This window comes from Cynocephalus volans, chromosome 8 (assembly GCF_027409185.1).
Source record: "Cynocephalus volans isolate mCynVol1 chromosome 8, mCynVol1.pri, whole genome shotgun sequence".
Classification (NCBI taxonomy): domain Eukaryota; kingdom Metazoa; phylum Chordata; class Mammalia; order Dermoptera; family Cynocephalidae; genus Cynocephalus; species Cynocephalus volans.
Genome location: NC_084467.1, coordinates 16,474,770 through 16,488,365, shown reverse-complemented (window position 1 = coordinate 16,488,365; position 13,596 = coordinate 16,474,770). Strand labels below are relative to the sequence as shown.

The following is a 13,596-nucleotide window of genomic DNA, read 5'->3' as shown; positions in this document are numbered from 1 at the left end:
ACTGGAGATAGTTCCTGTCTCAGGATGCTCCTGCAGCACTGTGACACTGTCGGGTGCCCCTGGGTGAAGCTCTTAGTGTGTCCTAGAAGGAGAGAGTTAGAGCTAGGTCCCAGCAGGCTGAGGGCCAAAAGAAGAGCTTGAGCCTGCAGCCCGGATCCCTCCGTTCTAGTCTTTGTCCTGCAGGGCAGTCCCTTCACCTCAACAGGCCTCACTTTCCTCAGTTTTAGAAGGTGGAGCCCAGCCTGGGCATGCTCCAGCCCGTGACTCCAGTCTGCTTCCTTTTTTCCAGTACACCGCCGTTCCAGACCTCTACTTTGAGAACGCCATGCGGTTTTTCAACTTCTCGTGGAGGGTCACTGCTGACCAGCTCAGGAAAGCCCCCAACAGAGACCAGTGAGTTCCCCGAACCCCACCGGGAAGGTGCTGGCTCCCTGCACAGGGGCTGCTGTGGGCTGAGCTTGCCTTCATTACACACCCTGTGCTGGATGCGGCTGTCATGAGAGCCATCTGAGGAGTGGGTGCTGGTGTTATCCCACTTTTCAGATGAAACAACCAAGGCCAAAGAAGTGTGGCCCCGAGTCTGTGCACCCCCAGCAGCCAGCCTGTTGGCAGAGTGAGCCTGGTCTCTGGAGCTGAGCTGACCTGGCACTGTGTCCCAGCCTTCATGTCATTATCTGCACAATCGGATGGAGAAGCTGGTTTGTGGGTCATTGTGACCATCAAATGAGAGAACTTCTGGGGAGTGTCAGGCACAGGTGGCCCTCAGCAAGGGCTAGTTATCTGTAATTCCTCAGTAGCAGGAGTGGTGGTTTCTCAGGGGCAGGTCTCCCACAGAGGCCTGGGGAAGGTTCTGGATGGACCCCCAGAAGCTGTGGTTCCCAGACCTCACTGCACATCCAGAATCCTCTGGGGGAACTTTTTAAAAAATAATAGCTCTCTGACCTCTACCCTAGACCATCTTAAATCAGAATGATCTGGAGTGAGACTTGGTTTCTGTCCTTTTTAAAACAGTCTACTCAGAATAGTAGATGTAGTCAACCCAGTAGTAATCATGAGATTAAGCTTTCTCCATTCCTGAAACATTTTGCAGGATAAATCTTACCAGCAGGGAAAGCAATGTCTCTTTGCTTTTGGCGCCCCCTTGTGGACAACAGGGGTTCAAACATCTGTGTTTCCTCAAGTTTTCCATCTTCAACCAGGGAACCCCTAAACACACACGGAGGTAGGCTTTTACCTTCAGAATATGGCACAGGCACTGTTGCCAATTTATCTGAAGTTTTTAAATTTAGCTTAAGATTTTTTATTTAAATTTTATCTCCTACTCACTAATGTATTATCAGTGATTGTTTAAATATAAGTACGTTTTAAATTTCTCGCTAGTTTACATGGCTTTGGGGCCCCCCTTACCACATCTCACCTGGAGGAGACAGAGTGACTCTCTAGGCTCTTGTAGACAAATGTGTCCGTCTTGCTCCACTCCTTAATGGCACTTCCCCTCTGCACCAGAAAAGTCACGGAAAGGCCCACTATTCCATCACTGTATACTGTTAGTTCCATACCTTTTGGTTTCAGGACTCTTCTACACTCTTAAAAAATTATTGGATTCCAAAAAGCTCTTTTGTTTATGTGAGTCATATTGATTTTTATGGAAATTTTATGAAAAATATTTTCAAAAACTAAGAAGAGAGGTATTGTTTCCCTTTTTGCAAATGTCTTTAGTGTCTGGCTTCATAGAAGACAGTTGGATTCTCATATCTGCTTCTGCATTCAGTCTGTTGCAGTATGGTGTTTTGGAATATATAAAGGAAATCTAACTTCACCCAGACACGTGGTTGGAAAAGGGAAAGATATTTTAGTAGTCTTTCCTGATTCTTGAGTATATTCTTCTGGTACTACTCCAAGGGGTGATTTTTTTTTTTTTTTTTAATTTTTTTATAAAGATGACCAGTAAGGGGATCTTAACCCTTGACTTGGTGTTGTCAGCACCACGCTCTCCCAAGTGAGCGAACCGGCCATCCCTATATGGGATCCAAACCCGCGGTCTTGGGGGAAAAGTTCATATCCATGAACTTTTCATATTCTGTTACACTAAAATCCATGCGTATATCTTGCACTTTGAACGCATCTTTTACCCAAGTATGATTTTGTAACATCATGCATTAGTCATTTGGAAAACAGTGGTTCACTGAGTTTTACAGAACTTCTAAATAGTGACACTTTCATTATACAAAAGAATCCACATTTGTTAATATCACCCCAGACCTCATGAGAATAATCTTTAAGTATTAGGAAGCTGTCAAATTTGTGGTGGCCAGTAGAAGTTTTACAAAATTTTAATTTTTGCTTGAAACTTCAATTTTTTTTTTTTTGAAACCTCTAATTTTAATCATTGTCAACAAATGGTGCCAATTGTTTTCCCTGAGGTGATAAGCTCACTTTATTTATTTTCAAGGAAATGTCTACCAAATGTCCAAGTCTGAAACTCCATGGTTCATCAGTCGTCCTGAGGTACTTCGTGAAAAAAGCTGAAGCACTTCATGTGGATTTCCCACTTGGTCACACAGAATAATAAAAATACGTGTACTCAGGGGTCTAGATTTAATGAAATTAATAATTATGCTACTTTGTCAAGATGCTGTAAGTGAAGTGGTTTGGTTGGTGTTTTTGCAGATATACATGCTGGAGAATAACTCGGTGCTCACGAGAACTTGCCTTGATTCATGGTCAGGCTCCAGCAGTTTTACTCACCGTTGCTTTTACACCATTCATGCAAATGTCAACTCAGTAGAAAAGGCAGATAATGTCTTAATATTACTATAAAAATAGCTTTGACTTCATGGACCCCTAAAGGATCTTGGGGACAACCCCACCGCCTGGTGTCCACAGACCACGCTTTGAGAACTGCTGATAGGTACATTCTGAGCCTAGACAAGGATGACTTTTCAACATGTAATGGTCCATTTTGTTCTCTGTACAGAGTCTCAGTATTCCACTGTGTGATGTGACATCATCTATTTAACCAATTCCTTATTTATAGACAATTGGGTGTTTTCCAGTTTTCCCTTATCACAAACAGTGCTGCTATGGATGGATGCCCTGTACTTGTGTGCACTTGGGCCAAGGTCAAGAGGAATCCACATTTTTAAGCCTCTTGATACCAATCACCATACTGTCCTCCCACTGGGCTGTCCCCACCTGCCCACCCATCCACTGTGCCTGAGATCCCACGTGTGTTGCTTGCAGGTGGAGCATGACCCCGCCCATGGTGAACGCTTACTACTCGCCCACCAAGAATGAGATTGTGTTTCCGGCTGGGATCCTGCAGGCACCATTCTACACCCGCTCCTCACCCAAGTAGGCTGCCTCTGGTGTCCCTCCCCTCAGAGGACCCCCCCAGCCCAGCCCTGTGGCCCATAGCTGACCATACAACTGAGCCAGTCTCACTGAGCGATCTTTGCCCCAGTGGCCCGGGTATTTTGGGATCGTCCAAGAAATTGCAGAGGAACACCCTCACTCTCTACCCTTCCCTCCAGGGGTCTCTTGGATCCGGAAGCCCCTGGACATTGGTGGGGTATTGGGGGCATGCCATGGGGTCAAGAGCTCTACATAGGGGAAACATCCCTCTGACCATATTTTAAAACAGTCAGAGCTGGGGAGTTGGGAGGGTGAGGGCACCACCTCAGAAAGGAAATCCACACAGTCCTGGTCTGCTGTTTGACCACGTGGCCCTTGGGCAAAGTGGTCGACCCATTCCCAGCCTCAATTTGCTTGTTTATAGAGCCGGTTACTAATGCCTTACTCTTCTGAGATAACTGACGAGTTCAGTGCAGTTCTGTAGAATGTCGAGCACAGTGCATGGTGCCCGTGGCACAGCTGACCACAGACCCTGCCCAGCCTCCAGCCTGGGTGGAAGTTCAGGCTGTGGTCATGTCCCCACAGAGTCCTGCAGGACTTCGCTATGTCTCCAGATCTGGGAAGCAAAGGTCACATAACTGGACAAGAGTGAGAGAGAGGCCCTCCACTCAAGTCTCACCGTCACCTCTGTGTCCCCCCCCAGGGCCTTGAACTTTGGTGGCATTGGTGTCGTCGTGGGCCATGAGCTGACTCATGCTTTTGACGATCAAGGTACAGGTTCCTTGCGGTCCCCTTCAGACAGAACCCATAAACATCCTGGCCCCACTGCCTTTGCTTTCTGCCCCCTTCACTTCTTTTTTTCTTTTTTCTTTTAATTTATTTTTTTTTAAAAGATGACCGGTAAGGGGATCTTAACCCTTGACTTGGTGCTGTCAGCACCACACTCTCCCAAGTGAGCTAAATGGCCATCCCTATAGAGGGATCTGAACCTGTAGCCTTGGTCTTCTCAGCACCACACTCTCCCAAGTGAGCCACGGGCCGGCCTTCCCCTTCACTTCTAAGGGTCTTAGCTTTGGAGATGGAAGGATTCGGGTTCAAATCCTGGCTCTGCCGCCTGCTGATTGTATGAACTTTAGCAAGTACTGTCATTTGTCCGACCCTCCGTTTCCTTGTCTGTAATGTGGTTGTGATGATTCCAACCTCATATGATTGTGAGGATGATGGGAGTGTGCTCCCAGAAGGTGTTCAGTACTCAGGGGTAGGTACTCGTAGTCAGCAGGGAGTGTACATTTCTCCACCACTCCAGGGACTTCTCTGGTCTGACTGTAGTCAGAGGAGTTGAAGTCAGTCCCTCCTTGCCAGCTAATGCCCAGAATCCTCCTCATTGCCTCCTGTCGTGGGGACACCAAAGCTGAGAAGGAAGAGGCAGGGACCTTGGAGGCTGGGCCAGTCTTGTGACCCCAGCACTGCTGGCTGCATTTGCTCATAGCCAGTCTTGAAAATAAGCCCAGCTCCACTGAACCTTTGGCCACGCTGGTCTTTGCCCAGATCGCTGTCCTCCGCCCTCTCCTGCTCTGGTGGGCTGATCCATCCACCTCCGGCAGCATCCAGATGGGCAGCGTCCGGGCATGCTGGCTGGAGGATGTGGGGAGACAGCTGAGCCATGTCTCTCCAGGAGGAGAAAGGAGCAAGCAGGGGCAACAGGCCTGCACCCAGACCCTCCTTCCCCTGACCCGAGGCTTCCCTCTGCCCACAGGGCGGGAATATGACAAGGACGGGAACCTCCGGCCCTGGTGGAAGAACTCGTCCGTGGAGGCCTTCAAGCAGCAGACCGAGTGCATGGTGGAGCAGTACAGCAACTACAGCGTCAACGGGGAGCCCGTGAACGGCCGGCACACCCTCGGGGAGAACATCGCCGACAACGGGGGCCTCAAGGCGGCCTATCGGGTGAGTCCTGCTCCCTGTGCACACCCCAGGCCCAAGTCTGGGGATGTCCAGATGCCTCATCAGTGGAGGATTGTTCTAGACACCCCAGGGCAAGCCCCAGCAGCTCTGCAAGCCTCAGTTTTCCCCATCTGTGACAGGGGTGGTCAGGAGGACTGATTGACAGGCTGACTGTGAGAGCACCCAGCACAGAACTTGGCACCCAGAAGGCGTTCTGCTCCGAGTCTGGCTGACTAAGAGACACAGGAGAGGGCTGGGGCTGGATCCACCTGCACAGCCTGCCTGTTCCTACCTTTGCAGGGGAAGCCAACACCTGATCACTCAGCAGTGGGCCTGGGAGGCTCCTGTGGGCCAAGGGGGAGGGAGAAGAAAGGGAGGGGACATTGGTCATGAAGTCAGTTCTGGGTTCACGTCCTAGTTTTGGAGTAAATCACTTACCCTCCTTGAGCCTCAGTTTGCTTGGCCGCAAATAGCTGATACCTGCATCGCTGGGTTGTCGGGAAGATGAAACAGGATGACCTGGACAAGGGGCCTGGCCCAGAGGCGCTCAGGAATGTTAGCTGGGTTGGATGGGAGAGAAAACAGAGGCCAGAGGAAAGGTGTCTGTCAGAGACAGCAACACAGAGGCTCCTCCTAACTGTGACAGCAAGAGCTGAGATACTGAGAGGTCCTGTTTATTGAGGCCTTATCTTGTGCCAGGCTTGGAGTACTCCCCAGTAACTTTACAGTTGGGTATTATAATCCCCATTTTGCAGATGAGGGAACTGAGTCTGGGATCATTTGGTAACTTGCCTGACATCCGTTAGTCCATGGAGCTGTACTGAGAACCTTCTACCCCGCATGTGCTAGACAAACAGGGGTCCTCCTCTCCTAAAAGCTTGCACTGTCAGTGGAGGCAGAGGGGGAAGGACGGCATTAAATTCCTAAACAAATATATAAGATAATGCTGGGTATTGATACGATGAAGAGCATAAAATAGAGAAAAGTAATAAAGAATAACAAGGGAAGGTGGTTAATGTTGGCCTCTGGAGGGAATGATGTTTTGAACTGAGACCTAAATGATGAGGAAGGGACAAGGCAAAGCTGGGAAAAATAGTCTCAGGAAAAGGAAGAGCAAGTGCAGCGGTCACGGAAGTGGACGCAAGCCCGGCATGTTCAAGGACAGGAAGAGGGCGGGGGCGGAGAGGAGGGAACGCTGGGACCAGAGCACTGCAGCCTCTGTTGGCTGAGGACAGAGCTGGGTTTCATTCTGGTTACAGTGGCGAGCCGATGCAGGGTTTCTAAGTAGAGGAGTGACATGGTCTCATTTCCCCTTTAAAACAGGGGTCAGCAATCCAGCTCTCAGCCTGTTTTTGTGGATGGAGTTGTTTGGAGACGCAGCACGCCCATTCATTTGCATGTGTGTGGTGGTAGAGTGGGGTTGTTGCGCCAGGTTGACAGGTCATGTGGGCCACAAAGCTGAAGATATTTATTCTCTGGCCCTTTAAAGAAAAAGTTTGTCAGCGCCTGCTTTATAAGGATCACTTAAGTCGCTAGGTGGGGAGGGGGTTGGAATCGGATCAGTTTGGGTCAGGGAGACTAGTTAGAAAGCTATTGCGAGGTCGTCCAGGCAAGAGGTGGGATAGAGCAGTGGGAAGGGTGAGACGTGGTCAGATTTGAGATGTCTGGTTTTACTGAAAGACAAGAAGTGAAGGAGAGTTCTGGGGTTCGGGACTGAGTAACTAGGTGGACGGTGGTGCAGTTAACCACGATAGGGTGTGCGTGCACATGCATAACCTACATTTTATTTGTGCCACACTAAGTTTGAGATGCATCTTGGATGTCCAGCTGGGACAGTTGAATATACGCAGTAGGGATGGCTGGTTTGCGCACTCAGTACAGCGTGGTGCTGATAACACCAAGGTCCAGGATTTGTATCCCTGCACCAGCCAGCTGCCAAAAAAAAAAAAGAATATACAAATCATGGAAGAAGCTGGAGCTAAAAGTATGAATTTGAGAGCCATCAGCACGTAGATGGTATTTTAAGCCACAGATTTGAATGTGCTCCCCTCCAGAATGAGTGCAGATAAAGAAAAGGGCTCCTCTAGGCTGAGCTGAAGCCCAGGCCCCCAGAAACAGGTCCCTGCCCCCACACACGAGCCCCCTCCATCACTGCCGGCGTCACGGGCACCCCTGAGCTTTGGTTTTCTCTGCTTCCAGGCTTACCAGAACTGGGTGAGGAAGAACGGACCTGAGCAAACCTTACCCTCCCTGGGTCTCACCAATAACCAGCTGTTCTTCCTGGGCTTTGCACAGGTGAGCGCACCGAGAAACAGTGCCATCTTGATGTTCCAAGAGCTCTGAGAGCCAAAAGCTCCCCTCAGATTGAGAACTTTCTAACTCGTGGACTGTCTGCGGGACACCTACCCTGTAAGGAGGTGGGCTTCCTGTCGTTAGAGTCCAGGAAAGGCCAAGAGTACTAATGAAAGGATTCCTGTGTCCTGTAGGTGAGAGGACAAGGTGATCACTAAGGTCCGTTCTGGTTCTGGGGTTTTAGAAGTTTCTTAAACTCAAAGAGGACCAGGGCATCCCTTGAGTTGGCATTCAGCTGATAGCCAACCATTAGTGCCCAGAGCTTCCAGGCTGTTAGACAGTTTGTTCTGCCCAGGAAATGAGATTCAGACTAAATCCAAGGTTTTGAGGCTGATGTTTGGGCAGAATCCCTCGTAAGATACAATCTAACGCAGATGCTACAGACCAACAGGGAGCTGCTCCAGCTGAAAACACAATTTGGAGACAGCCGTGTTAGAGGGTGCTGGCATGGCGGGCACCCAGCCCATCTCTAACCCTGTGGGCAGGCCTCCTGACTCCCTGGGATCTCAGGACCAAATGGGGGACTCATTCCCCTGCTGTCACGATGGGGGCAGTCTGGTGGCATCAGGACCCACCGCGACCCCACCCTCTCCCTGTTTCCCCCCCACAGGTCTGGTGCTCTGTCCGCACGCCCGAGAGCTCCCACGAAGGCCTCATCACCGACCCCCACAGCCCCTCCCGCTTCCGGGTCATTGGCTCCCTGTCCAATTCCAAGGCGTTCTCAGAACACTTCCACTGCCCGCCTGGCTCACCCATGAACCCTCCTCACAAATGTGAAGTCTGGTAAGGGGCAAAGCACAGAGAGCCAAGACGGAGGAGGGGAAGGGCCTGAGGACGAGCCCGACAAGCCTGCCCGCTCCCTCCAGCCCTGGGGCAGGACCCAGCCCCCTGGTCCCCCAAGGCCCCCTTCCCCGCACTGGAGGGTTTTCCGTCGGAACCAAGCCTGTGATGTAGGTTCTCAACATAACCCAAGATTCAATCCCCTGTGGAGACCCCGACATCCCAGGCACAACTGTAGCGTCAACTGTAGCTGGCGTTTGGGCGTCAGGCTGGTGGATCACTGGACCTGGGCCCCACACCAACAAGGGCGGAGGGACACAGCCCCCCACCCACATCCAGCACCAGATATACCACAAATACCACTGTGTCAAATGCTTTAAAGATATATTTTTGGGGAAACTATTTTTTAAAACATTGTGGAATACACTGGAAATCTTCAGGGAAAAAATGCATTTAAAACACCTTTTTTTTTTTAAGGAGAGGATTGGTATATTTATTATGTTCTGTTTTTCTAAATATCCTGTGGTTGAGGGAAGCCCCACTGATTCACCACACCCCTCCTTCCCCACTCACCGTGAGGCTGGGCTGAGGCAGGGATCCCCAGGCCACTGAGCATGTCCCCAAATCAGAGGGCTGCCCCAGCCCTTGGGATATGCGATTTCAGCCCTGGCCACCTGGTGCCACACTCACCTGGTGCAACAGGAGAGGTGTGGAGGCCTGGCAGAAGGAGGAGCCAGCTCACGGGTCCCAGCTTATACGTACTGTCCCTCTCAGCTTGCCTGACCCTGTCCCCAGAATCTGACAGTGGGAGCCCCAGCAAGGAAGAGCTGATCCCTAAAATCACAGTAGGGAACTGATGGCTGTGGCAGAATGAGGCCAGGTAAGGGTCCTCAAACACAATCTGGGGGTGGCTGAACACCCTGTATCTGGACTCCAGGAGCCCTGCAGGGCTGAGACTTCCCATCTATGCCATAGGTGTCCTCTTTTGGTCCCTCCTATTTTGGCTACCCCATGTCTGTCCCCAGGGCCGGTTGCCTCTCTGCAGTAGACCCCCATCCCAGCCACTCCAGGGGTCTGCGTTGCTGACCCTCTTACCAGGGGGAAAGAGAAGAGGGAAAACAGCTCTCATCTCCCACAGGACCTGAGTCTTGCCTCTGAGCTCCATCCTCCCCTACCCGTCCCGGGCCTGGCTCCCAGGACCAGTTCTCTAGTGCCTTATCTGAGGCTGCGGCCCCTGGGCTCCACCCCAAGGAGACAGCCCCTGCCCTCAGAGGCCCCTTGGCCTCCTCTCCTCCTCAGTGGAGCCCCCAAGTGTCCTGACTGGAACACAGGCCATACCCGACTCCCGGTGCCCGCAGGACCTCCCCTGACAGCAGCCTGCAGGTCAGTGGCACCAGGTGTCAGGAGTCAGAAGAACCACTGTACCTGCCCAGGCTCCAGCACCCCCAGGCCTCTTGGGTTGAGTCAAGGCAGTACTTGTAGCTAGATGGAGTCCTCTCCTTTGGGGGATGCTTTTAGCCAGGGAAGGCTGTGGGGGAACAGTTCCCCCAACATGCTCTGGCCTGCGGTGTCAGGGGACCAGGAATGTTGTCCCCTCCATGAGGCCACAGCTTCTCCTGACAGCAAATTCATGGGCTCCACCAGGTGGAGCTAACCGTAGCCCCCACTGCCATCCTATAGGCCCCTGTGACTGAGGCAGGAGCAGCTAGCAGCTCTCCCATCTCACTAACCCAGGCCCTGCCCCGGTGGTGCACCCCCCTCACCCAGGAAGCCAGAATCTTCCTTGCCAAGAGGAGCAGACAGCTCAGTGACTGCCCTGACACCTGATCAGCCTCTGAGCTGGAGCAGGGGTTTGAGAGTGGGCTGCACATGAGGCCCCTTGTCCCCCAGGCAGCAGGCCTGGTAGCTTTTCAGAGGAAAGATGGGACAGGAGCCAGAAGAGGAGCTACAGCCAGGAGCCGGCCATGTGCACCTTGCCTCGGAGAGGTGGGCCTGGCGTCCTCTCTGCCCTCCTCTCCCCACATCCTCCTGCCTTCTTGCCTTCCCACCTTCCCAGTGGGTAGGGGGCAGTCCTGGAGAGTGTCAGCATTATGGGCTGGGACCTCCCAGCCAGAAGCAAGTGTCTCAGGGCTGATGGTGCATCCAGAGGGAATGTAGACTGCACATGGTTGCTCAGGTGTGCTGGGCTCGGCAGGGGCCAGGGGGAGAAGAGGGCTCAGGCCAGCAGGGATGGAAGCAAAGGCAGCACCCTCCCCCCCACTCCCCGTCACCACTGCCCCCGCAGAGCTTCGATAAGGCTGAGGTGAGATGGGCAACTGCACCCAGAGACCCTCCCCTGAGGCAGGGGAGCCGTTGGGCTGGCTTCTCTGCGGGTACGTGGATGTGGGGTTTGGAGCTGGGAATCTATTTTTTGTATTACTGTGTTTCATGCTACTGTAGTTTTGTTGTGGCACTATTGTAATGGAAATAAAGTACTTGTACCAAGGGCCACGTGTCCGAGTGTTTGTCCTTCCAGGGTTGTATGTGTCCTGTGGGGCCATGGAAAGGCCCCCGGCCAGCACAGAGCTGCCCACCCTAGCCTCCCCTCCCCTCAGAGCAGAGGACTTGGACCCCGACAAATGGCAGGTTACTCAAGACCTGTGCCCATGTGGCGCCCTTCCTGCATTGGCATGATTGTGTGAGCGCCCCCTGCTGGTGACAATGTTACACATCACCGGGGTCCAAGGAGCCTCCTGGTAAAAATAATTTTTCCATTATCTTAGAGCAAAGGAGTTTCCAGGTCTCAGATGCTTGGACAAGGCAGGCAGGAGTAGGGAAATTCAAAGAAGTTCACGAAATAGTCTCTGACGTACACTTATGCCTCCTCCTGGGTTTTGCTCTTCCCTCTGCCTGGAGTGCTCTCCCCCGTCTTCATTGCACGGTAGACCCCGACCCACCCTCCAGTGCCCCGCTCAGCATCACCTCCTGGAGGAAGCCCTTTCTAACCCCCCAGTCTGAGGCAGGTGGGCTCACACAGGCTTCCCTCTCCTACCAGAGTGGATTAGTTTGCTAGGGCTGCCATAAGACAAACAGAAAGAACCACTAACTTGGTGGCTTACACACTGAAGTTTATTGTCTCTCAATTCTGGAGGCTAAAAGTCTGAGATCAAGATGTTGGCAGGGTTGATTCCTTCTGAGGGATGTGAGGAAGAATCTGTTCCTGGCTTCTCTCCTAACTTCTGGTGGTTTGTTGGCAATTGTTGGCATTCCTTGACTTGTAGAAGCATCGCCCCATCTCTGCCTTCATTTTCACATGGTGTTCTCCGTGTGTGTGTGTGTGTGTGTCTGTGTCTACATTTTCACCTTTTATCACACTGGATTAAGGCCCAGCCTAATCACCTCATCTTAACCTCTTAGCATCATAATTATATCTGCAATGACCCTATTTCCAAATGAGGTGCCAGGGGTCAGGACTCCAACACATGAATTTGGGGTCAAGGACACAGTTCAACCCATAACAGAGAGGTCCCAATTCTAGGGTATATGGAAGTGCCTGTACCATCTCCAGCAGCCCAGTGCCTGGCACAGGAGCAGGTACATAGCAGGACTGTTGGATAAATGGATGAGTGGGTGGAGAGATGCTGGATGGACAGGTAGCCATAAGTAATACGTGATTGAGGGGACCGTCCCAAAATGCAGCAATACCACAGAAACAGTGAGCCCGGTGGGCTGGGTGACCAGAAAAGACTTCCTGGAGAGGAGAAATTTCAGACAAGCCTTGACTGTTAGGTAGGATTGGGATCCATATCCCAAAGTAGGCAGAGTGATGGCCTGCACAAGCCCCAGTTCGAGGGACAACACTCCTCACTTTGACTCTGCTCCTGCCTTGCTTTTAAAAGGGGCAAGTTGGTTAGAGAGCTGCCTTGTAACTCCAAGGACAAGGGTTTGGGTCCCCTTACCGGCCAGTGCCAAAAAAAAAAAAAAAAAAAAGTAAATCTTCTCTTGGGCCCAGTTTCCCTAGCTATAAAATGGACATATTAGCTCTCCTCTCTGTGGTGACCCACAAATATTGGGAAGATAATGCAGACGCCTGAGACGGTGATGTGCTTTGAGCTCCTCAGAAGTTCACACTAGGTGTGTGCCTGCTACAGGTATGTGTGAGCCCGTAGCCCTCAGCATCTCACCTGGGCAGCCTCCTCCCCTCCAACTACTGTCTAGAGCAGACTGTTTAAAGATCATGTCGCTCCCCTTCACTAGAACCCACTATATACACACCCTGTGGCACCTGGGCCCTGCCATCCCACTAGGTCCCCCCGCTTTGAGCCTCTTTTTGCACCTTAATCAGGCCCATTCCTGCCCTAGGCTCTTTGACCTGCCTGTCCTTCAGATTGGAATGTTCTCTCTACACACACACACATACCCCTTGCCAGTGAGAACAAATATATGAATTTTGTTTAAACCTTCCATGTATTTATTGCAAGTCAGGCTGTGCGCCTTACACATGGCCTCTCTTTGAATGCTCACAGCAATTTTCTGAAATAAGTACTTTATCAATCCTAGTTTATAGGTGAGGAATCATTCAGTCATTGAGTTCCAGGTGAGTAAGAAGCAGAGCTGGGTTCTGAAACTAGGCAGCTAGCAAGGAGCTGCTTGGGAAAACTGATAGGCTGCTAGGACCAGTGACAGCCTCAGGGACACCATGAACACACACACACATCCACACACGCACGCACATACGCACACACAAGATGAAGGTGTTGGCTACTGCCCACTCATTTCCCAAGAAGGAAGACATAATTTCTTCTTACCAGACTTCCATCCCATCCCCAACCCTGGGCCTGCAGATGCCTGCCTTCCTGACATGCCCCCTTTCCTAGTGACCAAGAGACAGCAGGCTCCTTCCTCTTCCCTGCTCTGAGCCCCTCACTTCTCCTCCTCCCCCTCAGTGCTTGTCCCCCTCCCCAAGGAGAAACTGAAACCCCAGCCTGGTCCTTTAGGGGTTTACCCTACAGTCGAGATGAAAACACATGCAGGATGCAACTTGAGAATAACTGGAAAATGTAAGTGACCTATAATAATAATGAACTGTGTAAGCAACAGGGCCCAGCAGAGGCTCTCTGTAAGGGTAGAGGAACTGCAGAAAGGCGGGTTTAGAGAAGACTGTAAAGAATCCAATACAATAATAAA

At 51.5% G+C, this 13,596-nt stretch overlaps 1 protein-coding gene across 3 annotated transcripts in view; it reads left to right on the top strand.

Moving 5' to 3' along the window:
- Positions 1–10,915, top strand: part of ECE1 (endothelin converting enzyme 1) — a 95,351-nt gene extending 84,436 nt beyond the window's left edge. For all 3 annotated transcript variants that reach the window (XM_063104177.1, XM_063104178.1, XM_063104176.1), the window contains exons 14-19: positions 290–393; positions 3,244–3,354; positions 4,058–4,125; positions 5,111–5,301; positions 7,498–7,593; positions 8,261–10,915. In XM_063104177.1, coding sequence (XP_062960247.1) covers positions 290–393; positions 3,244–3,354; positions 4,058–4,125; positions 5,111–5,301; positions 7,498–7,593; positions 8,261–8,437 — 747 coding nt within the window. In that variant the 3' untranslated portion in view covers positions 8,438–10,915. The remainder of the gene's footprint in view (positions 1–289; positions 394–3,243; positions 3,355–4,057; positions 4,126–5,110; positions 5,302–7,497; positions 7,594–8,260) is intronic.
- Positions 10,916–13,596: the final 2,681 nt, after the last annotated feature.